We start from the raw sequence: 23,814 nt of genomic DNA on the forward strand, positions 1-23,814 counted from the left end.
GGTGAGCTCTGGCGACTGAATATTATGAATTACTTTTAGCAACTCTGGCGAAAAATTAATAAGCTCCGGCTATCTTTGTTTAGCTTATATTGTGTTTGGCAGGAAAAAATAATATTTTGTCATAATGTTTTTTTTTAAATATTCTTTCTACAATAATGTAGGTCGTTAAAGAGCCTGATTTCGTAATTTTGCGCAGAAAAGATATGCAAGTTTTTATAGAAGACTTTTTTTCACAAAAGCGCTCTTTACCGACCTAAATAATGTACATAGAATATTTTGGAAAAGAAATGATGCCACATATTGTGTCTTGGGTTTCAAAATCCTAACAAAACAGAGTCTCATTTTTGCACATTTTTGAAAACCAAATATCTATTGTCCTTGTCTCTCCTAATCAGTACACCATAAAATAAACAAGGATCGCCGGAAACTATCAATTTCTCTGAAAATTTCTAAAAATAATTAGTATTCGGTCACCAGAGTTAATCCTCAATGTTGAAAACTTTTTAAGAATATCATGTTAGACTGCCACCGATATTTAACACAGCCTGAAGTTCCTGCTTTTTAGCTCTTGTGCCTCTCAAGCAGAATTGTACAAATTTTGATCAATACTTAATGCGATATTGTACAATTTTTCATATAATAGCGCTGTCCGTACACCTTCACATCTAGTAACATGAGTTATGCCATATAACAAATGAAAGTGATGATTGGATATTGTAAGCATACAACTTTGAATGTCAAATTTAAAATTGCTGGTGAAGTTTAAAAGTTTATCTTCATCACGGTTTTTCGTAGAGAAATTGATTCTGGAATCAATCTCTTTTTTAAACTTTAAACTAGCTATACTAATTTCGTGTATATTTACATGGGAGGGAGACACACTAGGCTATAGAAATGTTCATTTTCTATGATAAAAATAATTTCAACACTTGCTTGGTTCATTCAACAAGTAAGAAATATTATAATGGTTGCCATTAATGTAATTATTAGTAATTACTAATAAAATTGTTGCTAGTAGTCAGTATCGTAATTGATTTCACTTGTAGCTGAATTCATAATGCCATATATTAATATATCAACAATCTCATTATGAATGGTTGATAGCACATTTCAACAATTTCAGTATTTACATTTATTAATTTATAACATTCATTAATTAATAAATTGATGAATAGGTTGTTGAATATTACTATTTTTTTATAATTAGGACACCATACTTGAATCGTCTTGTTCGAATTGGTATACAATATCTGAACCGTTTAATTTGAATTTTTAAAAATCATAGATTAACATTGATGTAGTTTTATTAGGAACGATAATTAGTTTAACTTATTGCAATAAGCAATTTAAAAAAGTTGAAATACTAAAACAATTAATATGTATCACACAAATTGTATAAATTTTCAATTCTCGTTACTCCAAATATTTATAGCATATACTAAAAATTAAGAATATTATCAATCATTTTTATCGTTTCGTTACATGATCCTTACAATTCTGACACAAAAATGCAATTTAAATTTACTTTGACAAATAATAATAATAAGGGAATGACAATAAACAAATACTTTCTTCTGAAACAGAGAAATAATACTGCAAATTTATAGCATTTTAAAAAGGCATAATCAAAGATGTGTTATCAACAATATCGTTAAGAATGAAATATGTCGGTCATTTATATTTAACAAGCTACTGAATGAAAGATCGACATAAATTTAGTTTTCGAAAGTAAATTTGGAATTTATAGTCCTTGGGGGAACTGAAACCTTGAGGCATGGCTTAATTAAACTATATATAGATTTGTCCATGGATATGTTTTGGAACAGAATCGGGGAACTCTGAGCTAAAAGAACAAATTCCTCACAGGTTAAACAGCAAGTGTTTGTTTCCACAATATAATAAACGTCCATTTTTTATCATTTTCATAATACGTTATTTTATAGCAGTTGGTTTTAAATCAACCTCAACAATCTACTGAATGTATTCATATTAGAGAAAAACCGAAAAATTGGAAAATTCATAAGTTGAAAACAATCAATTAATTTATTTATGAAAAAATTGAACGATCGACGATTGATTTACTCTATACAGCGTACCAGCTTTTAATTATTTTGATTTAATTTTTCATTTGTACTGGCAGGTATGAGATCACTATAAGTCAATTTGAAAAAATATTTGTACACAAATTGTTAGATGTTATTTATGCGAAATTAAGTGTTGTAAAATTGCCTAGAATATGTCCCTTTTCTACTTTCGTTGATGCCCCAAATTATGTAATAAATTAATTAGAAAAGTTAATCTTAATTATAGTCTTACCAGATTTTAATATTAGTATCAGTCAGTTAATATCAGTTCAATAATTTGATGTAAGTTCATGGTTTTTAAAGATACGATAATGAAATTTTATAATAAATAGCTAAAACTAAATGGAGAACTTATAAGTATTTAAAATAAATAACTTAAATAAAATAGTATGTATAATAAAAAACTTGTATGATAAAGTGACTTGGATTTCAAGGGAACGGCGTGCAGTGTACGTTTGAGAACATGATTTCATTAGTCAGAAAAACAGCATAAAAAAAGGTAAAAAAATTTATTAAAATTCGTCAGTGAAATTAAAAGAATTACAAAAAAATGAATCAATGTGTGTCAACAGGTACTTTCGATTCGTAGCTTTTTTGCATGCCATGCATTCATATTACGATTTCGTGCAAAAAATATATGTATGAGGTCTAATAAATCATTTTCTAACAAAGAATAATCATCGGTAATAACATCTGGTAATTTCTTGATTAAATTGGACAAAAATTAAGTGACAAACGAGAGAAGAGAAAAATAAACATTAATATGTAAAAATTTCGGACTCCAAAAAGTTATTGAAAAATTACTAAAATTTTAGCTCGAATCCTTTAATGCGTACATGTTGAACAGTGCACAGCTACTTGTGGTCGCAATTGTTCAAATTAATGAGAGGTTGCCCAAAAGCAGTAAGTATCATGCAGTAAAAATGATGATTGGCGTAAAGCAGAAAAGGAGAAGTAGATGTTAGGTGATATTCAGTATCTCTGAAAGAAAGAGAAACGTTTGATAATACTTAAATCATTCTCGTGACTTTCTTTCTTCTACGTATAAGCGGAGCGCGTTACAAGTTAAAAAATCTGTCTCTACGTTTGCGAATTCTTGTACAGTCACATGAATACATTATTCGTATGAAAAACATTATTCTCTAGAAGGTGTAAGAAGTACAGTTGATCTTAGAAGTATTTACAAACTTGCATTTCAAACTGTCAACAAATAAAATATACATGTTAGACCTACACTTCCAAAATAATACTGGAAGTCATTAAAATGCGACTCTTAAGAATGTTTGCGTGACATTTAAAGAGAATTTGACAGTGCATATAGAATTGGTAGAATAATGAATGTGAATATGTGTATTCAAACACGAATGTAATGTAGAATATCTTTGGAAGATAACAACTATGGGAATTAGAAATCCACTGTATTTAGTTTCAGTGTTAGAATTATCAAATCTCCAAATTCTTTGACTTTCAAATCTCCAAATTTTGGAATTTTTAAATTTACAAATTTCTAGATTTAGAAATTTCCAAATTTCAGAATCAAACAAATTATGGGACCTTGTACCGCTATATTACTATATTTCTACAGCGAAAAGAATACATATAAACCTTAATAATACGTGAAATTTTGATCATAAGAAGGAGTCTGTAGCAGTTTTTAGAACGTTCTTGAACTGCGTTGAGACTTTTAAATAATATATAACTGTGATACATAGATTAAGTTTGTGAAGTGTTTTAAATTTTTAATAGAACTTCAATAAATTTGATTTGGGAAAGCGTCAAATTCTCAATGAGTAAGGAAGATGCGTCAATGAAAAAACCGTGATTACTTTGGTGAATAGATGTCCAGTAATAAACAGAGTGTGACGCACAAGCATCTAAAAAATATAAATAATACGAAAAATATTTGGAACAATAATTATATGGTACAAAAATCTTTATTTAACCTTACAGTAATTCTGAAATATGCTGTAAAGGTCATGTTTGAAATTTTATGAATAATGTAAGTTTTTTGCACGAATTAATTCTTCAGAGTATTCTTTATAAAATGTGTTATATATCACAAAAATTCGTATTTTAAGAAGTATTTTAAATTAATGGTGATTTCATTAATCTCACAATTTTTTATTATTGGAGTACCGAAAAGTAATCAAAATTTTGTTTGCTGGCGAAAAATATTTATTTATTAAAGAAATCTTAATCAACAAAATATTTCTATCACTTTCTAACGCTTTTTGCCAGCGTAAAGGCAATTGTTCCCTTCTTAAAAAAAGTCCTTCGATTTTTCATAGAAAAAACTTTGAAATCATCGAAGAAATTTTGATTACTTTTCGGTAACCCTAATATATATAAATATACACGATATCTGACAAATTTTTGTTTATATCGAATACGAATACTTTTATTAACCAGAATATACCAAATAATCGTTGTACACAAAATTGTACAGTTGCATTTATCATAAAAGTACATTTGCATATTCTTTACTTTACAAAAATATATTATTGTGTCATCGAATGATTTTTCTAAATATTCTGCATAAAATGTATTATGAAGTAGCAAAAATATCAAACAATTCGTGAGTTAATTTTCTCTGAAATTTTTGTATTAAATATCTGATGTTTCATTTTAGAATATTTTAAGAATTTTTTACTTTTTTATAGTATACTTTAACATTGTTTCGTGTACAATACTCTGAACAATCAATACATCTAAAAACCATTATATTTAAACATTTAAAGGTAACTTTCAAACAGTCTTTCAAGATCCACAAAAGGCTAATATATAAGAATAAAAATATACCATACAATTTTGTATACTTCTCTTATTTTTAAAATGGTTGAGCGTTAACTTTAAACACACACTGTATATTTTCGTAGATAATATTCTGATATTTTGTAACTTATTTCATCTATTAACAGTTTAGAATACAAGCGTTGAAATACTCTTCCGAGTGACTGTACTAGGTCATCTAATAATCATTGTGCTATGTTTCATTTATTATGGGACGACTTAACCCATTCGACCCGACATTTCCTATTTAAATTTTATTCTTTCTTTCTTTGGAAATTAATATTACTAACCTAAGGATAAATGCATATCAAGCCTAAAATTTTTCTACTAGGACTTTTGAAATTAAGACGCCTAGTAGCCCATTTTTTAAATGGGTATATGCTTATAAAAGTATACATATAAAGTCTTTAAATGTCTCAATTATTTTGTCTATATTTAAATATCTAATTCAAGTAATATTAACCCTTGGTTAACTCCTTTGTATTTTTGAACTCTCATATGTGATACCATTAAGAAAATGCTTCTACGTATACTCAATAAGATAGATAAAACCATAATAATTTAACGAATGCAGGTAATTTGTACTATAAATTAGCGACAATAGCAATTATTTTTAATAATATAACATTAAATAAAATACATTAAAGGCTTTTTGAACATTTTTAATTGAACTATATTATGTCTAATTATACCATCAATATAATTTTTGTAAAACTTTGTAAAATCAATTGTGAATTCCAACTTTCTTTTAAGTTAACTAATTTCATTTATATTGACAAATAGAAATATATATATCAATTATTTATTTAAAAATAGTTGTTCCCTCAGCCGCAACTTTGAAATCAACTGCTTCAAATGCTTGGAAATCAACATTCAATTTCTCGGCGAAAGAAAACCTTCGATATCAATTAAAAAAAAAAGAAAACAAGAAAAAATCACTTTGTGCTCATAATCAAAGGTCTCTAAGGACTACTGTGAAATCGTTTAATAATTCGTGTAAAAAAACAAAATTTCGGCCACTGTGACTCTATAACTGCAAATACTAAATATAGTTTATCCTGCAAATTGCTATATTGCTAACTGTCATAGTTACTAATCAAAGATAGTGTTATATAATTCAACTAAAAAAGTATGAATAATGCATATGCAACACATACTGTCCCACAAATAGTCAGAAATATTCATTGAAACGTGTGTTCTGTCGGAGGCGAAAGGGTTAATATGTATATGTATATTTATGAATAATGAAAATTTAGGAATATTAGTGGAGTCTTAAGGAAGTATTCCCATTCGGAGTCATCGATTTTTAATAATTTATCAAATAAAAATGATTGGCTTGTTACTGCTTAAAAATTTTGAAACATTGTTTCATGAAATCATGAAATATTTCGAATTTGTTCATGTTCCAAAATAGGATAGTGAAATTTTTAAGTAGTTATCCTGTTTATTATTGAAATTATAGTAATTTCTCTACAATATGTTGCTCTTAATGGTTACCACAATAAACATCACTGCGTTTGTCTAAAAAAACTAAAAGATGATGTTAATCTATGTATAAATGGCTACCTTGTGAACTAGCATAATAAAAAACATAAATATGTTGATAAAATGGAAATTTATATAAACCAGAGATTCATAAAAATGAACACAAATCCCATTAAATTTGCTTTTTTTTTTTCACATAATCATTGTTCATATATATGTAATATATGTAATATATGTAATAACATTATTACATATATGTAATAAGCATATCCAGAGTTGTACAGTGAGAACTTCAAAAATATGTACGAGAAAAAAGTTGTACCACATTTTACTAACAATATGACTACCTGTATGAACTTTTTATATTTACATTATTTTTCGAGAAATAAATATGACCGTCCGTTTTTTAAATAGAATGCTATATATTTTTAATATCATATAAGAACGTGTGTCAAAATTCATTCATGTGTATAGTCTTTCAACCATGCAAGGACAAAAATGAGAGAAGCAGATGGAACATTGTATAATATTTCACTTACTAATATGTTGCAACTGCAAATTGATAGAATTACAAGTCACACTTTAGAGCAATATAAGAAGAATTTATAGGTGTAATTTAGAATATTATATTGGATATGGAGTATGTGCATCCATATCTAATACAGCATTATCACAAAGTACCAGGAGTGTAGTCAGTAGAGCTCAGAAATGCATTCTTGCCAATTGAGTGACATTGAACACGATATATAGTTCTATTAATTTGTAATGGCAACATACTAGTAAATACAATATTACAGAACGTTTAATTTGTTTCTTTCGTTTTTGCTTTTACATGGCCCTGAAGATCACAATCATGCACATAAATGATTTTGGCACACACTGTTATAGTATTCTATTTAATAAACTGAAGGTCGCCATCGCTTCTCGAAAAATAATACAGATATAAAAAGTTAATATACATCGTATCAATATACTAATATCTAATAATAGATAAAGTTGTTAATAAAATATAGTATTATTTGTTTCCGTTGGTTAAAATCCTTACAGTACACAAGAAAAACACTGATCCATATTACTGCGAACCCTGAGTACGTAAAATTTAATGAAGATTAGTCATATAAGAAATATGACTTCCATAAATACTAAAATATCACAGCAATGAACTATCTCCTATATATCGTTTTGGAATAATTTTTATAAGTATATTTCAATAAACCCAAATATGTAATTTCGAAACACTTTTAAGATAATATATTCAAAGGAAGTGTAATAAAAAAGATCGATATGCTTGACCTTTCCGAATAGGAATACCCCCTTGAACTTAAAGAGAAAATTTTTGTGACTATATGATCCTTCAGAAACGTAGAGACAGTCGTGCAAAGTCGAAAAATCATGATGTCGACCTGATTGCTGGGATCACGCTCTGGATCATCCGCCACGTCGCTGGAAAATTCTCTTCGAATGAATTGGTTGTGAGCATCCCTTGACGACTTGAGACTCTCGGATTCTCGTAGCCTGTTTAATTCGATTTCCAACTCCATGATCTTCTGTTCCTTCCTGAGCTTTACAGTTTCCAGTTGTTGTTGCCTCTCCATGAAACCTTGGATAGTTTTGATGGCCTTCTCGTGCTCGCCCTCCAGCTTCTTCAGTTTGTGGTCCGTTGTTTCAATGTGCTTTTGCATGTTGCACAACTTCAATACCAATTGCTTCCTTGCTTCTTCTTGCCGTTTCAGTTCTGTGTCTTTTTCTTCTAGTTCCTATAGTAAGTTTTATTTCTTTTTAATGAATTTTCTTCACAGTAAACATATTTTATTTGTTTTTAATTAGTTTTCTTTGTAGGAAACATGTTTTATAAGGAAAGTCTAGGCTTCGACACATTTTGTTTGTCCAATAAATAAAAACTAACAATTTAAAATATATTGTATTTATTCATTTCTATTTTAGAGATAATATGGAAGTAATAACTTTTTTTTTATGAAATTCAAATAAATCAATTGTAAAGAATTTTATATATCAATTAATTACGTTATAACATGTTATAAAGCTCCGATAACAGTTGATAATATTTACAAAAGAATTGAAAATTATTTAAGTAAAAAATAAGAAAGATACAAAACAAAAAATTATTTCCTTTTGTAATCAAACAGTGAAATAATTATAGTAATTAAAACTAATCATAGTAAAATACTACTAGAGAAAAATCATTTACATATTCAAATAAGCCAGCACAATTATTTCAAATGACATATAGTTAAATAAGATAGCATATTATTCAAAATTGAATTAAAATATATCCACAAAGTTCTAAATTTCCAATTTTTTTACGGAGTAACTGAAGTAGATGCAGTTGTTTTCCATCAAAAAGTAATTATATTTAATAACTGCAAATAAACGACTCAAGTATTATGTATATTAAACTAATTAAAATCTTAACTCATTATAAACCAAAATATCATTTATGTCTTTATTATAAGATATAATATGCTTCGAAAACTTTTTGGCGTCACTGTACCTTCTATCAATCGTAAGTAACTTTCACGATTGCAAATATAAACATTTTCTGAAGAAGATTCGAAATTTCCACGAACCTTAATTAAATCTCTCACATCTTTCGTCTCTCCGCCAAGAGTTTGCAGTGGCGACTTCAATCTCATTGACCTTTCTCTGTTCGGTTCCCAATCGAGACCAGTATTTGCCTTCTTCGCCATCCCTTGGACACAAGTCATCTTTTGTCCCATTCTCGATTGCAAAGGATCCTCGATTGAGTTCATAGCCATAGGACTACTAGGTGGAGATCGCTTAGTATAACCGTTTTCAAACTGTAATAAAAATTAATCGAACCGTGCTTAAAAACTTTCTGTTTGACATAATTCACAGTATTGCATTATAACATTAATTATTCAAACTAGAATAATATATTATACAATACATTAAAATTACTTTATTTAACTTTATTTGTTTCCTCAGTGGTAATAATTACGGTGGTAAACATACTAGTTTCGATCCTTTTATAAATTTGAAAAGAAATTATAAAAAATACAAATAATTAACTTTTATATATATAAAATTATATATAACTTCTATGTATAAAAGTTAAGTAGCAAGCTTTCTTGATCATAATCAAATCGTAGGCCACAGTATCCTTTATTCAGATACATTTATAATTTTCTACTACCTCGGTTAAGTTCCAACAATTATTTTCTTTTTAATTAGCACAAATGTATCATCCTCATCGCTTGTAATATTTGGAAGTTCAATACCACTTTCATTGTTATTTATAATTTTTTCGAATTTAATTTGTTCTCAATCTTTACACTTATTGAGTTTATACTTTGCTGTTATTCACTACAATATTTCATTAAATTAACAGCGACAATGTAAATACCTCTATCCTTATCTCAACAGCACTAACGTATTATAAAATCACCGAATAAGTTACTGTATACAATTCTCACTTTTAAAATTTCCAGGAAAATGTTTTCTGACCGCATAAATTAAAATCATACATAAAAACTATCGCGTGAATATTGTTATAATTTAGTACGTAAAAAGTGCCGTGTAAATTGAGGAACGAGTTTACGAGCCAACGTGTTTCTCACGTATCATTGAAACTGAATCGATTCAGAACCGTAGTTTCGTGTTAACCCTTTGACTTATAATATCGTGACGCGCAATACATTTCAGATACAACAAAGCTAAATCGTATTTGCACCATGATTGAGATTGGAATTTAATGTTAATTTAAATGTACATAATCAAGAACTCTAAATCGAAAAGATACTTGATATTTCAACTTTTCGTATTTGTCTTAACACTGCAGCAATAATTAGTCCTGACTGATACAATAACCGAAAAAGTCATAGGTTACGGGGTTAACAATAAGTTATGATACAATGTTTTGTTTGATAACTAAAAAACGTAAAACAAAGAAATGGAAGAATTACCTGAGAGAGCAGGGCACGATGTTTGTTGTTCAGATCCGTGAGGGCATCGTCCCTGGTTTTTATAGACGCCCTTAACTGATCGACTTGCTTCTTTCTTTTCTCCGAAACCGTATTCAGCTCCTCGTATGCCCGACACTTCTCATCCAGCTGAGCGTTTTTCTCCTTAATGATTCTTTCTTTTTCGACCAGCTCGTTTCGACACTGTTGGACGACAGTATCCCTTTTCAGCACTTGATCCTCCAGCTCCTTCACTTTCTCCCGTAACTCTTCTATATCTTGCACCCTCTCGGCGGCCAAATTCTCTCTTAAACGCGTCTCAGCTTCTAAACGTTCCCTGAATTCGTCCCTTTCGCTCTCGAGTTCTTGTGCCCAACCACGTTCCTCTTCCAAACTGTTCGTTACTTGTTTCACCTATGTTAAGCCACGAATTATAACATGATCAATTCTGGTCCACTCTAACTCTTTACGAACAAAACTCTTCATAAACTGTTACTAATCAGTCCCTAAAAGAGATCGTTTACATTATGTCAGTAAGCCATGCTAGTGGCACATGCCAGTAGATAGTCGAATTTTCGCGTTTCTTACTTTGCCTGTACCAGGTCTGTCGTTGAAGGTTTTTTCCTTTCTTGCCTTCCTTCCACCAGACACTCGTCTCTTGACCCGCCCTCTTTTAACACAAGAATGGAGATTCAGACAAAGTAAGAAACGCCTGATACAAGCAAAGTAATAAACGCAAAAATTCAACTACCTACTGGCTCGTGTTACTAGCATGGCTTACTGGCATAGGTAAAGGGTCTCTGAAACTGCCCATAATTCTGACTCTAATTTGTTCACCTACCGCGTTTAGTGTAAGTATAAATAAAAATACGAAAATACAAGATGTGTTCAAAAAATTTGGTCACTTGTGTGAACCATTTATTTTGAAAGATTCAAGTTTCAAAGTTTAATCACAATTTTTCGGCGGTAATATAGAAATATTGTTCTTTATTTCTACCCAGAAGTATTCAGTGGGATTTATATTTAATGACTGGAGTGATATTTCTATATAATACAAAATGTTACACAATATCTACTAACGATAACAACTTTATGCTTTTGATCGTTGTTCTGCTGTAACGTAGTTATCTTTGATTTTTAATTTCTTACCACTTCGAAGTAAATATTAATATAACATTTTATGTTATTATAACTTGTTAATATATATATGTAAATTAAACGATCCATGGTATCTGTTGTAAATCGGTCAATAATGGTCGAATACTGGATTCAAATATAGAGCCTCTTCTCTTTTCTTTCAAGAGTGACAACATTCTTTTTGTTTTAGCTTCTTCCTGTTTCCCGTAATGAGCAGAGTTGTCGGGCATGGGATGTTAAGCGCTATTTTTTCCATCTTTTTTCAAAACTATTATTATGTTCACTTATGTTATACTTTTTATGTAAAATAAAATGCGAGTGCTGGTCGACTACAAATATTCATATTTGTGTGTTACTACTTAAATTTACAACAATATTATTTATAATGTAGTAATTACCAATTCAGCTAACTATGTTAAATTTTCTCTTTACATCTCTATATTTGATTCCTTCCAAATTTTTTTACTAGATGCATCGTAAAAAAGAATAAAATTTGAACTTATTCGTGAACATAATACGTTTCCAAAAATCTTCTGATTTTAGAACGTAGTTTTTGACGAAATATTAACTCATTTTACTATTTGTAGTAATTAATGATTTCTTACGACTAATGTGGCTGTATAAGTTGACTGCATGGAGCACCCATCAACTTATGTCACGATCAAAAGTTTTGCCTAAATGAGATAGAACCCTATTCAATATTTAAGTTTGAGTATGATTTTTAGCGACTTTAGTCAAAAATTAATAAGCTTTAGTGATTTTTGTTTATTTTATATAATTTTGATCGGAGACATGAATAGTAGATATTTGATTTACAATAATATACAAAAATGGGACATCAGTCAGGATTTTGAAGCCAAGAAACAAAAATTTTATGACATCTTTTGTAAAATATTCTTTGTACAATAATCTAGGTTAGTAAAGAGCCCGGTTTTGCACTTTTATTCTTAAAATTTCATGAAACGGGAACGCAAGTTTTTATCTAAGAAACATTTTCATGACCCATTTTTCCAAAAAAGCATTCTTTACCGTCCTAGATAGTTGCACAAAGAATGTTTTGCAAATGAAATCCTGACAAAATGCTTCTTGCCTTCAAAATCCCAACAAAACAAAATCGCATTTTTCCACATTTTTGGAAACCAAATATGTATTCCTGTCTCTCTTGACCAATACGCCATAAAATAAACCAGGAAAGCCGCTTATTTTATTGGTTAATAAGATAAATTTATTAATTTTCGCCAGAGGCCCAAAAAATAACTGGGAGTATTCTCGGTGCTTATTCTAGACCTTTAAACAATTAAACGTCTACCTGCAAAATGGAGTATTCGAATGATGGATAAATGTTCTCTACAAGGTGTCATTTCATAAATGAATAAGCGTGATACCTAGATAGTTCTGTTAGTACAATTTTACTGTATACAATCGATGACCAAATTATTATACTGAAGAAATTTCTATTCAAAAATATGTAATAAATACGGTTATAATTAGCTTAACAATGTTACCGATACTTGATATATTCAATAATAAAAGACGGCTACAAGTGAATGTTAAGTATATGTTTTGGGATTCTGCTAGTGATGGAACGAAAATCTTGACTTCCGGTAGATGCTGAAGTTTTATGTAATTGTAAGTAAAAAAGGCAAAACGACGAAGTAATAAATAATTGTATTTTCTTGCATTATATAGAATCCGATTTATGTTTAAGTATTCAATTATGACTTTCAATTACATACATTATTGTCAACAAGTAATACGAGTAATAAAAATAATTATATTTTACCATGACAATAAAAATATCTGTTCTCTTTCGTTGATATTATAAAATATGAAATAAAAATTTATATTTAAGTATAATAATTTGACTATCCATTGTGAATGTCTTTTTCAAGTTTAAACAAGGTTTTTATCTTTATAAAGACGAGGTAATATAACATTACCAAAATCACTCTTCATGTTTTCCATTTCTAAACATTTCAAACATTTCAAAAATTCAATTATATTTCACATTATTTCTTCGCTAAAAAATGTACGATCAGATATGATATACGCATTGTTGAAAAAAGAAAAGAAATTGTTGATACAAAAACTGAATAAATGTCATTTACTAACGAAAGCCACACAACTTTCTGGCCAATTGAATACTTAGATTAACTCAGTTCAGACCAACACAATATATCACCTTATTTCAAGCCTCAAAGTAAATAGTTGCAGCGATTAAAAATATACATAGAACACTTTTCACCACACACAAAACTAATTTTTATCAGAATAGCTGATGAGGAAAGAGTGTCACAATATTCGAATATAAACGTGTTTCAGATATTTTATTTGAAGAATATAGATGCAAGCTTGACCACGAGTAGGAGCGTACTGATTAATTTTTTTTCCCTCTTTCGAACAGTGATAGCCCTCTTATCTAGTAACGCATTCCTTTCGCGGCAGCTGAAGGAAGTGGACACAGATAACATAAAAACGATGTGGATACATAAAAAGACAAATATGTAGGACAGAATTTCCTTATCGATAGCTGTGTGCACGAACGATATATCATTCTTTAGGATGAGTTTCATGGAAGTGAGTCAGGAAATGCAGTCATTTCTTCTAGTTAATCCCTGTAGACTCGCGTTGTCATACTTCCGGAAATAATTGCTAACAGTTGAAGTTTTTAATAGGAATATGAATAGTTTAAACGAAGCGTACTTAATAAACGCGGAGAAAGAGTATAATCCTTTTTCCTGGAAATGATGGGTGAGTTATTAAAAAATGCGGTTAAATGAAAGATTATGCTCTACAGTTAGAACTTGTGTAGCTTCAAGGTAGAATGTCAAAAAGACCTTACTTTGACTTTTGATGTTTAACACGTTCCGTGCCGGATCGTTTTTTCAAGACTTTCCGTTCAGGCCGCATGGGGCGCATACGCCCCACGCTTTAAACTTGTGTTTTTTTGATTTGGCATATACTTTACTATGATTAAAATAGTGCAAAAATCATAATTATCAAGGGAAGGATATACATTTTAAGATGCATAATACACCAGAGCAATAAATTTATTTTTCTAGGGGCATACGCCCCACGCGGCACGGAACATGTTAATAAACACTGCTATTTTATTTTATGTTTGTATATGTATTTGTTTCAAGCAGTATATCTGGGAAAAAGAGTGAACAAAATCGAGAAGTTCTTGAATTCAAAACCGACAAAATATATTAAAACTAACAATTGTAGATGGCACAATTAGTTTTTAATCGAAGGTCTCTGTGACTGACCTTTCTCTAAACAGTAAATTCATTTCTACCACTATTCTCATTTTCATTATTTTCTCTTATTTCATTATGGGTAAAAATTCGTTGCAACCGTGTTACTATAAGAACCACTAGAATAGATATTTTCAAATCAACCTTTCATTTAATGACGGTCCATATCAAAGTCACTGTTCAAGAAGTCAAAATAAAATTTGTCGTCAGTGCTTTCGATTTGGAAGTACACTTTTTGCAGTTACTTTCTTTTCGCCATTTTAGGATATTACTTGTCAAATATTTTATAAAGCGAAAATGCCTAATTACGTTTGAACACAATTTGTAATGTACAGGGCTATCATAATTGATTCCATCGTTCGAAAAAACTACATTTTCAAAAGTATTACACATACTCACATGAAATATATATGAAAAGAACCACAAACTCTCCAAGCTTATACGCCCTCTACATATGTTCAATATCTGTCCTTTTGGTGACACGACACATCCAGACGACAATCGAGCTCATTCCATACATTTTGTAGACCTATCAAGTGTCTACAATGCAGCATTAATGCGTTATTCCTCTAGAACCTAGCTTTGTTCCTTTGACTTCCCAGATACCCTGATTTAACGTCCTGCGATTTCTTCCTGTGGGTGTACGTTCAGGACCTTATTTACGTACCACCACTACTGCAATCCTTAGTCAAACTCAAAGAACATCTCAGTGCTGCAGTGCAGACAACTGGCAGGACTATGCTACAAAATGCATGGAATGAGTTCGATTATCGTCTTGTGTGTCGTATCCCCAAAAGAGCACATATTGCACATTTGTAGATGATGGACAGTTGATCACGAAAATATTCGAACACGACTATAGTTTTGATTATTATAGTCCGTACTTCAATGTATGCAATGTATGCAATAAGAACAAAAAGAGGTCTTACATATGTTACTACGCAGTGTGTAGTTAACAAAAACATATACTTAGTATGTACTGGGTGAGTTTGTGGTTCTTTTCATATATCTTTCATATGTCTACGTACAATACTTTTAAAGATATAGTCTGTTCAAAACAAATTAATCATTTATGCCCTGTATTGTTTGGAACTCCCATGTAACTCTGAAGCTTGTTCACTTAGTATAAGATCAATACATGTTAGATGCAAGTGTATAGTTGCTGAGAGCAGACTTAGGATTGGAATGTTAAAGAGGCTTTGTTGGTTGAGAGTAAATATGCGATCGCAAAGGGTTAAACGTTAAAAAGTTAAAAATTTTAATTAACAGTTTACCTCGGCCTCTAGAGATGCAAGAAGTTCCTCCATTTGACGCAATTTCTCCTCGTTCTCCAGTGCCTTCTCTGGCGTAATTCCGAACGCTTCCTTATAGTAGATTGATGCATCTGCAACCTTTTCCTGGTATTCCGCTAATTCTGTCGCAACAGAGAGCAGTACAACGTTTTCATCGCACCGAGAATAAATTAGCCTTTAGGAAAGCAAGAAGTATAAATCAAAGAAGGAATTTGGACGACCAACGACATACATAGTTATAACCGGGAATGCAAGATGAAAAAACAAGATTTTATATACATTGTTTTTTCAGAATTTATTTAACAATTTATTCTATTTATCAAAGTTTATTACGCAGCTTATTCTGTTTATTAAAATTTATTCTAAAAATTATCAAAAGTTACTTGTTCATCAGGACTTATTCCACAAATTATTCTACTTGTCAGAATTCGTTCCAAAGTATTTTCTGTTGATTAGAATTTATTCCACATTTTGTTCAATTTTAAGGAGAATGTATTTCAGAATACATTCAAGACTTTATTGTATTTATCGGAATTTATTCAAAATTTATACTATTTTATTTATCAATATTTGATGCACAATTTATTCTGTTCATCAAAATTCATTTTATTAATAGTAGAATACAATATTCATAGTGATATTATAATTAAAGAATTATGAGGGAAGCAACATATAACTTGTCTCCATAATGATACAATAGAAATCGATTTTGATTAGTAGTATGAAAACTGTGTGACCTTATAGAATGTCTGTTATGTTTATATTAATTTTATATAAGTATTGTTAATGATTAAACAACTACTACGATTTTATCCCTCTTTTTAACTACGTTGGAACCTAAAATCATGAATCTCTTCAAAATTTATTATTGTCATATTTACTTCGTTTCTATTAAATATAACAAGGTTTCACTGATGTAGATTTCATTTCCACTAAATATAGTATAAAATAAAGAATTTGGAAAAAAAAAGAAAATCGAAATTCGAAAGTATGAAAAATTAAAAATGTGACAATTCAGAAATTGCGAATTCATGAATTCAAGAATTTTTTGGAATTTAGGAATTTGAGAGTTTCAGAATTGAGGAATTCAGAAATTTTAGAACTTATAAATTATTTAACACAAAAATTCAAAAATTGAAAACTTAAAAGTTTGAAAGTGTGAAAATTAAAATGTCTGAGTATTTCAAATTTAGGGACACCGAAATATAGAAATTTAGAAATGTAGAAATTAAAACCTTTAAGAATATAAGAATTTTGGTATTTGCAAACTCGAATGTTTAAAAATTCGAAAATTTGCAATGTGAAGATGAAAAAAACTAATTATTTGAAATCTGAGAATTTTGATAATTTGCAAATTTATAAAATTGTAAATTTGAAAGTTTGAACATTTAACTACTAAAAATTTAATAATTCGGAAATTTAGAGACTTAATAACATGCGAATTTGGTCACTTGCCAAATTTAGGAATATTGGAATTTGGGTTAGGTCACGTTGCACGGAGCGACAAAATTTCCTACAAACCTGCCCTGATTGTGAAAACCGAAAATAATTTTTCCGTCACCATTTAGAATCTTCATAACTAACCTTTCTCGAGCTTCCTGATTTTTTCCCTTTCATTCTCGAGCGATTGTTGATACTGAGCTTGGTTCCTAGAGGAAGCTTCCTTTTGTTCTTCAATTAATTCGAACGCTTTGGCTGCTTGACTAAGAAGTTCCTGCTTCTCGAGCAACTCCTTCCTCAATGATTCAATTTCGACCTATCAGTAAAATTAAATTCCGTTAAGTCATGGAAGAGTATAATAATTGAAAGCCATACTTTGTGTAGTCTACTAAATTTTTCTTCTAAAGCAGAATTTTATATGATTATACAAATATTAAGAACTTAAATTGTCGTATTGCTTTTAGCTACAACAAATTTAACTTTACAAAATTAATGAGAAATTTTTAAATAATTACATCGTGAAATAAAATATAGGATTAATTTAACTTCAATAAAAAAGAAATTGAATTTATATTTTGAGTACTGAAACGAATTTATCAGTTAATGATAAGTTAAAATAACTTAAATTGTGAAATGTACGATTCCTCTAATAAGACAAATTGCAATGAAAACGTATAGTCAATTACTTGATTGAAAAATATATGTACATATATAATACGTATTATTTTTAGCGACCCGTTTGTTAGTATTTTATCAAAACTTCGATAATAAATTAAAGATAACACGTTAAAAATTAAAAAGTCGATAAGATACGATGCATTGGTAGTATCTGAAACTTAAAAATATAAAAAACTTAAAAATAAAACTTAAAAATAAATTGAATAAAGAAATACCATTTTATCCCGAAACTACAAATATCTATTCTCAAACCCTTACCACGGACGTGTAATTTAACCCTTATTTCAATGTAAGATTTTATAAATTTATAATTTATATAATTTATAAATCTTATTTATATAATAAGGTTTTATTTAGTTTCGAGGGTTTAAATTATTAAAATCAGAAACTTTATTGTGTTTCAAAGCGGTTCGAAACTTAGACGTTTCCACTCATTCTTAAAACTAAGGATAATTAGCTAAAGCAAAGGACCGTTCAAAGATCAACTCTGGTGATCGAACACTCCAAGTATTATTTTTGGGGATTTTTGTTCATTATGATGTATTGGTCAGGAAACACAAGAACAGTAGATATGGGTCTCCAAAAATATGGACAAATGCGACCTCATTTTGCCAGGATTTCAAAGCCAAGAAGCAATTTTTGATTATGCTTTCTTTTATAAAATATTCTTTGCACAACTATCTGATCGGTAAAATGCGCTCTTTTGGAAAAATGGGATGTAAAAACATGTCTTCCTTAAAAAATTTGCATGTTTCTCGTGAGGTCAAAACAAAAAATTGTAAAACCCCCTTATCCCTGACTATATTCTTTGCACAACTATCTGATCGGTAAAATGCGCTCTTTTGGAAAAATGGGATGTAAAAACATGTCTTCCTTAAAAAATTTGCATGTTTCTCGTGAGGTCAAAACAAAAAATTGTAAAACCCCCTTATCCCTGACTGACTCACGTATACAAATTCACAGGTCAAACGGTGCGAGATACATTTCCATAAAATCGAACTTCACCTAAAATCAACTGAAAATCGCAGGAAAAGCGCTAAATCTTTAACATTTGCATCCTGAGCCAATAGGAGGCCAAGAAAAGCTTAATGGGGTCGTGAAGCAGATGTATGGAATCGAAGGCGACACACAGGTGGGGTTCTGCCCCCAGCAAGTTTTGAGAGTAAAATTGCAAAATTGGACCTAGATAATTGTACAAAGAATATTTTGCAAAAAAAAATCATAACAGAATACTGCATCTTAGATTCAAAAACCTAGCAAATCGAAATCACATTTTTCTACATTTTTGAAAACCAAATATATACTATCGTTGTCTCTCATGACCAAAACAATATAAGATAAACAAATATCAACGGAGGTTATTACTATTTCGTTAAAGTCGTTAAAAATCATACTGAGAAATTCGATCACCAGAGAGATCCTTAATAAAAAGGTGTGTAACATGCAGAAACCTTCAACTCAATATTCTTCTTAATCGCGTTTTCGTCCGCTGACGTAATACCCATTCGCTCTTCGAGAAAGTATATTCGTAATTTAAGGTTGAAGTTCTCCTTTTTAAGAGCTTCGAGTTGGTCTTCGTATTCTTTCATTGTTCTACCAATTCCTGCCCCGTCTCTGGTTCCGATCACCCCCGTTGGGGAGGTTTTACCAGGCGATCTCACATTTGTGCCTGAAACAGAAAAATAAATACTATAAGTTTTTCTGATGTGTAGGATAAATGTACGTATTTGTTGGCCAACTGTTATGTCCCTCTCAGCGAGCAGTTGTTTATTTCATTATGTTAAAAATTATAAATAAAATAATTTATTAATGAACATCTTAAAGCATTAAAATTAAAAGTAATTCATTTATTATAACAGATTATTCTTTTATTACAGTGTTTAACACTAAACTTCCCAGTGCTAATGCACATTTCATTTGAAATAAAAAATAATATAAGAAAATAAATAAACAAATAATAAAATATAAATTAATATTATCTATTTTGTATTTTATTTACACAATATACAAAATTGGTATTATATCTAATCTAGCACGTAATTTTGGAGAATTGTAGAATTCTAAGAAAGATTGCAAATACAAATTTTTTTGATTATATTTTTAAGACTATAAGATGTTTTATACTACAAACAATTTTAGTTAAAAAATGAGAATAAATCAATTTAATGTTCAGTATTAAATTACAATACATATTTTATCAACCTCATATTTTTAAGTAGACTGCTCAAAACCTGTGTACTATCGAATAATTTTTTATTAGAATTTATTTGAAAACTTTGGTTGCTTTTTAAAATACTTGTGTACAAGTTTGGTAGACTTGTAAAAAATTTATTTAAAAGTATAACTTTTTACAAAATTTAAAAATTTGATATCTTTCCAGAAAATTTATTTAAAAATATTAAATAATATTTTTATATAGATACAAGTGATTTTAATTAAAAAAAAATTCTATATCTTAGGTTAGGTTAAATATACTATCAAATTCAAAGTTTTAAGGAGTTTACCGCTACTTTTATTTTTAACTCCATTTTATTTGTGCTTTCATTGTGCTGTACTTTTAAATCAGACTCATTCGACCTTATCTTGATACTATGGTGACAACAGTAACAATAAAGAATATGTATTAATAAATAACGATTGATTAGTTTTACTTTCCATAATTATCATCACGAATGATATCACGAATTACGAAAAATTAGTCGTTCGAATATATAAATTAAAGACTATGATCAATAAAACTCTAATACATAATTTACAGAAAAAATGTGACAATCACTTTAATCGCCAACCTAATATAATTAAAATCCATAATAAAAGAACATATTAATGCAATAGTATCTTAACCTAATACCATAGTAATAATAGTATGAATAAAACTTCTTGTGTTCTTACTTTCCATAATTAGCAGGAGGGACGATGTTAACCTAATACCATTAGGTATTTCATCGATGCGAGAGTTTCTTTTAAGTTTTAAGTCATTTCTAACAAAAGAATTTTAACGAGTTTGCAAATTCTTCACACGTAAAATTGCACCGTTTTTGTGTTGTTCCTGTTTAACGATCTTTCAACGAATTACGGGTTCTTCGATCACGGCAGCGGTATACACGATTGCATTGATCCGGTGCCGGTAACTTTACCTTTAACATTTACGTGCTGAACATGAGAACCCAAATTTTGTACGATCACGTTCACGACTGTGACAATTCGAAAGCTTCCTAACCCGTAACCCCCTTTTCCAGTTCTTGACCAAATCTATTCGAGTTGTCGAAAAATTACAAACAAAAGACGATCTACCGATGACGTCAAAAGCAGTACCGTAACTAGAAAAGAATAAGGTGGAACTCGCATCTTTTAATCAATATTTTAATTATTAACTTGAACATAAATAAACTTTTTAATAATCATTATGTGTCAGATATATAGGATGTACTTTATATAATATGCAAAATATAATTTATAGTGGCTTTTAGCATGCAAGTAGCATGTCTTGATATTTTCCGAACGTTCCTGGAATGACTCGATCTGCATTTGTTCGTCCGTTTGTTTGCCTGTATCAGAGGCCACAATTTTGGGTCTTTGAAGAAGTGAACTATCGTGAGCACAAAATATAGTTGATATATAGTTTGAGATACGGGGTGGCTCACCACATTTTGATGGTGGTATATTTTTTTATAGGTGGACATGTAAAAGACATATGTAGGTCGTTAATGTTTTTTTTTAAATGGAATCATATATTTTTTATTGCACAGCTGATACTCCTTCATATTCTTTACAAAAAAGTATTATTCTATTTATGTGAAAAAATCATTAGTTTAGGAGATATTTTAATTCTAACTTGTTAGGAAATCGTGATTTTCTGGTCAATATTATGAATTGCCATAACTGAACAGCAAATGTTTTTCTACATGCTTTGAGAGGTCACGTGTCACCAAACGAATTGTGAATTTTTCTTATTTTTTTGTTACGCAGTAACAGTGAAATTTTGTCTCTGTTACGTCTCTAATACGATGAATACGACGATACGGTGAATTATCACTTCATAATGAAGTATTCTAAAGAAGAAAAGACGGACATGTTATCAGACTATTTTGAAGCTGGAAAAAGTGCTACACATGCAGAAAGATTATACACTACGGAATGTTAGTAAGTCATTAATTTCTCGATTCAGAAAGTGTTTTGATGCAAATGGTCGCCACATTGAACCTTTTCTGTAAATAGACATTAAAATTAAAATATCTCCTAAGCTAGTGGTTTTTTATATGAATGAGTATCAGCTGATGCAATAAAAAATATATGATGATATGATTCCATTTAAAAAAACATTAATGACCTTCAAATGTCCTTTACACGTCCATCAATAAAAAAAATATACTACCAACATATGCCCCTCTCAAAAACGTCATCCGAAACATTGTTCGCTATGAGTAATAATAATGACGCAAATCTAGATGGCAAAATGTGGTGAGCCACCCTGTATAGTATAGTTGACATATTCTTTATTACTAATTTAAAATAGTCTACAAAATACTAAAATATTGTCAAACTGCGATTAACTAATAACTGTTATGCATATATCACCTCGATAGTAGATATTTGTGTTATCATAAACATTATAATCACGATAGAAAAAGTGCCGAGGCTAATTATACTGGTTATTTACTGAAGAAAATTGGAAATGAAGATTTATTGTAAAATATTCAAATAAACAGTAGTTTTCAACAAATTATTCAATGCCTACCTACAATAAATATATGATGATAAAATATAAGAACATATCCAATCATCGTATCGCACTAAAGCATAGCATTTTTCACGATATTCACCTCTCTGCAAAGGTAATAAAATTGAAGAAATAAAAGCTGGCTGTTAGCCAAAATAAAACCTTATCGGCACTCCATCTCTGTTTATCAAACCCAGCGACGCTCTTTTCTTTTGCGTACTAAAACAACTCTTCATCTTCATCTCCTTTATCTCTCATTTCATGCGGTCGAGCTCGACTTCCAAGTGGCTTTTGAATTTCTGCCAATCGAGTGCGGAGTACGAACGTGTTCCGTTTCCATGCAAAATCGATCGTCATGCAAACACGACTTTGTGAACATCGAAACTAAAGATAAGCCAGACTCTTAAGGATACGATCCTCGTGACTAACGTTTAGCGCAAAGTCACCAGGAGACAGGCTCGGTAGCGTTCTTTATTCTCCAGGTGCGCTTATTGCAATAATTGAACGTTGAATCGATCCTATTCTCGAATTCATTCGAGCTACGTGAGTGATGCCAATTTCGTGATGCTAAACGGGCGCCGCCGTCTTGCTCCCTTTAAATCTTTTCTGGCGCGTCACCAAGCGCCGTTAAACCTTTCAGTCGATCCTTAACACCATCGTTTTCGATGTTCGTTTGATGCACATTTTTACAGGCCTTCCTCCTCTTCCCTTTGTCACTTCTCTTCGTTAGTGCTGCTGTTCACCGTGTCGTTCTCTTTCTTCTGGCATGCGATTCGTAGACAAAAGATGACACGTTTTTGCCCCTCGGTTCTTCTCGCGCGGGAGATTCCGTGTGACGTTTTAACGGTTTATTTGAGGGTCCCTTTGTATTTTGGGATGTAGTAAACATGTGGAATTGTTTCTGTCGAATTGTTGGAGCCCCGAATCAGGATCAACACGAGTTGCAAACAATAAAACTTTTATTGCGCAACGACGTACAGAGTTGAACCT

The 23,814-nt window shown here is 30.2% G+C and overlaps 1 protein-coding gene across 4 annotated transcripts in view; it reads right to left on the reverse strand.

Moving 5' to 3' along the window:
• cnn (phosphodiesterase 4D interacting protein centrosomin) overlaps positions 1 to 23,814 on the reverse strand; it is a 129,818-nt gene that overhangs the window by 17,812 nt on the left and 88,192 nt on the right. For 3 of the 4 annotated variants that reach the window (XM_012288385.2, XM_003704634.3, XM_012288387.2), the window contains 6 exons: positions 19,556 to 19,773; positions 17,571 to 17,742; positions 15,969 to 16,108; positions 10,304 to 10,714; positions 8,948 to 9,178; positions 7,763 to 8,116 (listed from right to left, as the gene is read on the reverse strand). In XM_012288385.2, coding sequence (XP_012143775.1) covers positions 7,763 to 8,116; positions 8,948 to 9,178; positions 10,304 to 10,714; positions 15,969 to 16,108; positions 17,571 to 17,742; positions 19,556 to 19,773 — 1,526 coding nt within the window. Of the gene's footprint in view, positions 1 to 7,762; positions 8,117 to 8,947; positions 9,179 to 10,303; positions 10,715 to 15,968; positions 16,109 to 17,570; positions 17,743 to 19,555; positions 19,774 to 20,996; positions 21,019 to 23,814 lie in introns of those variants that run through there. The other variant, XM_012288388.2, reaches the window with a different exon arrangement.

The sequence above is a fragment of the Megachile rotundata genome, chromosome 1, assembly GCF_050947335.1.
Source record: "Megachile rotundata isolate GNS110a chromosome 1, iyMegRotu1, whole genome shotgun sequence".
NCBI lineage: Eukaryota > Metazoa > Arthropoda > Insecta > Hymenoptera > Megachilidae > Megachile > Megachile rotundata.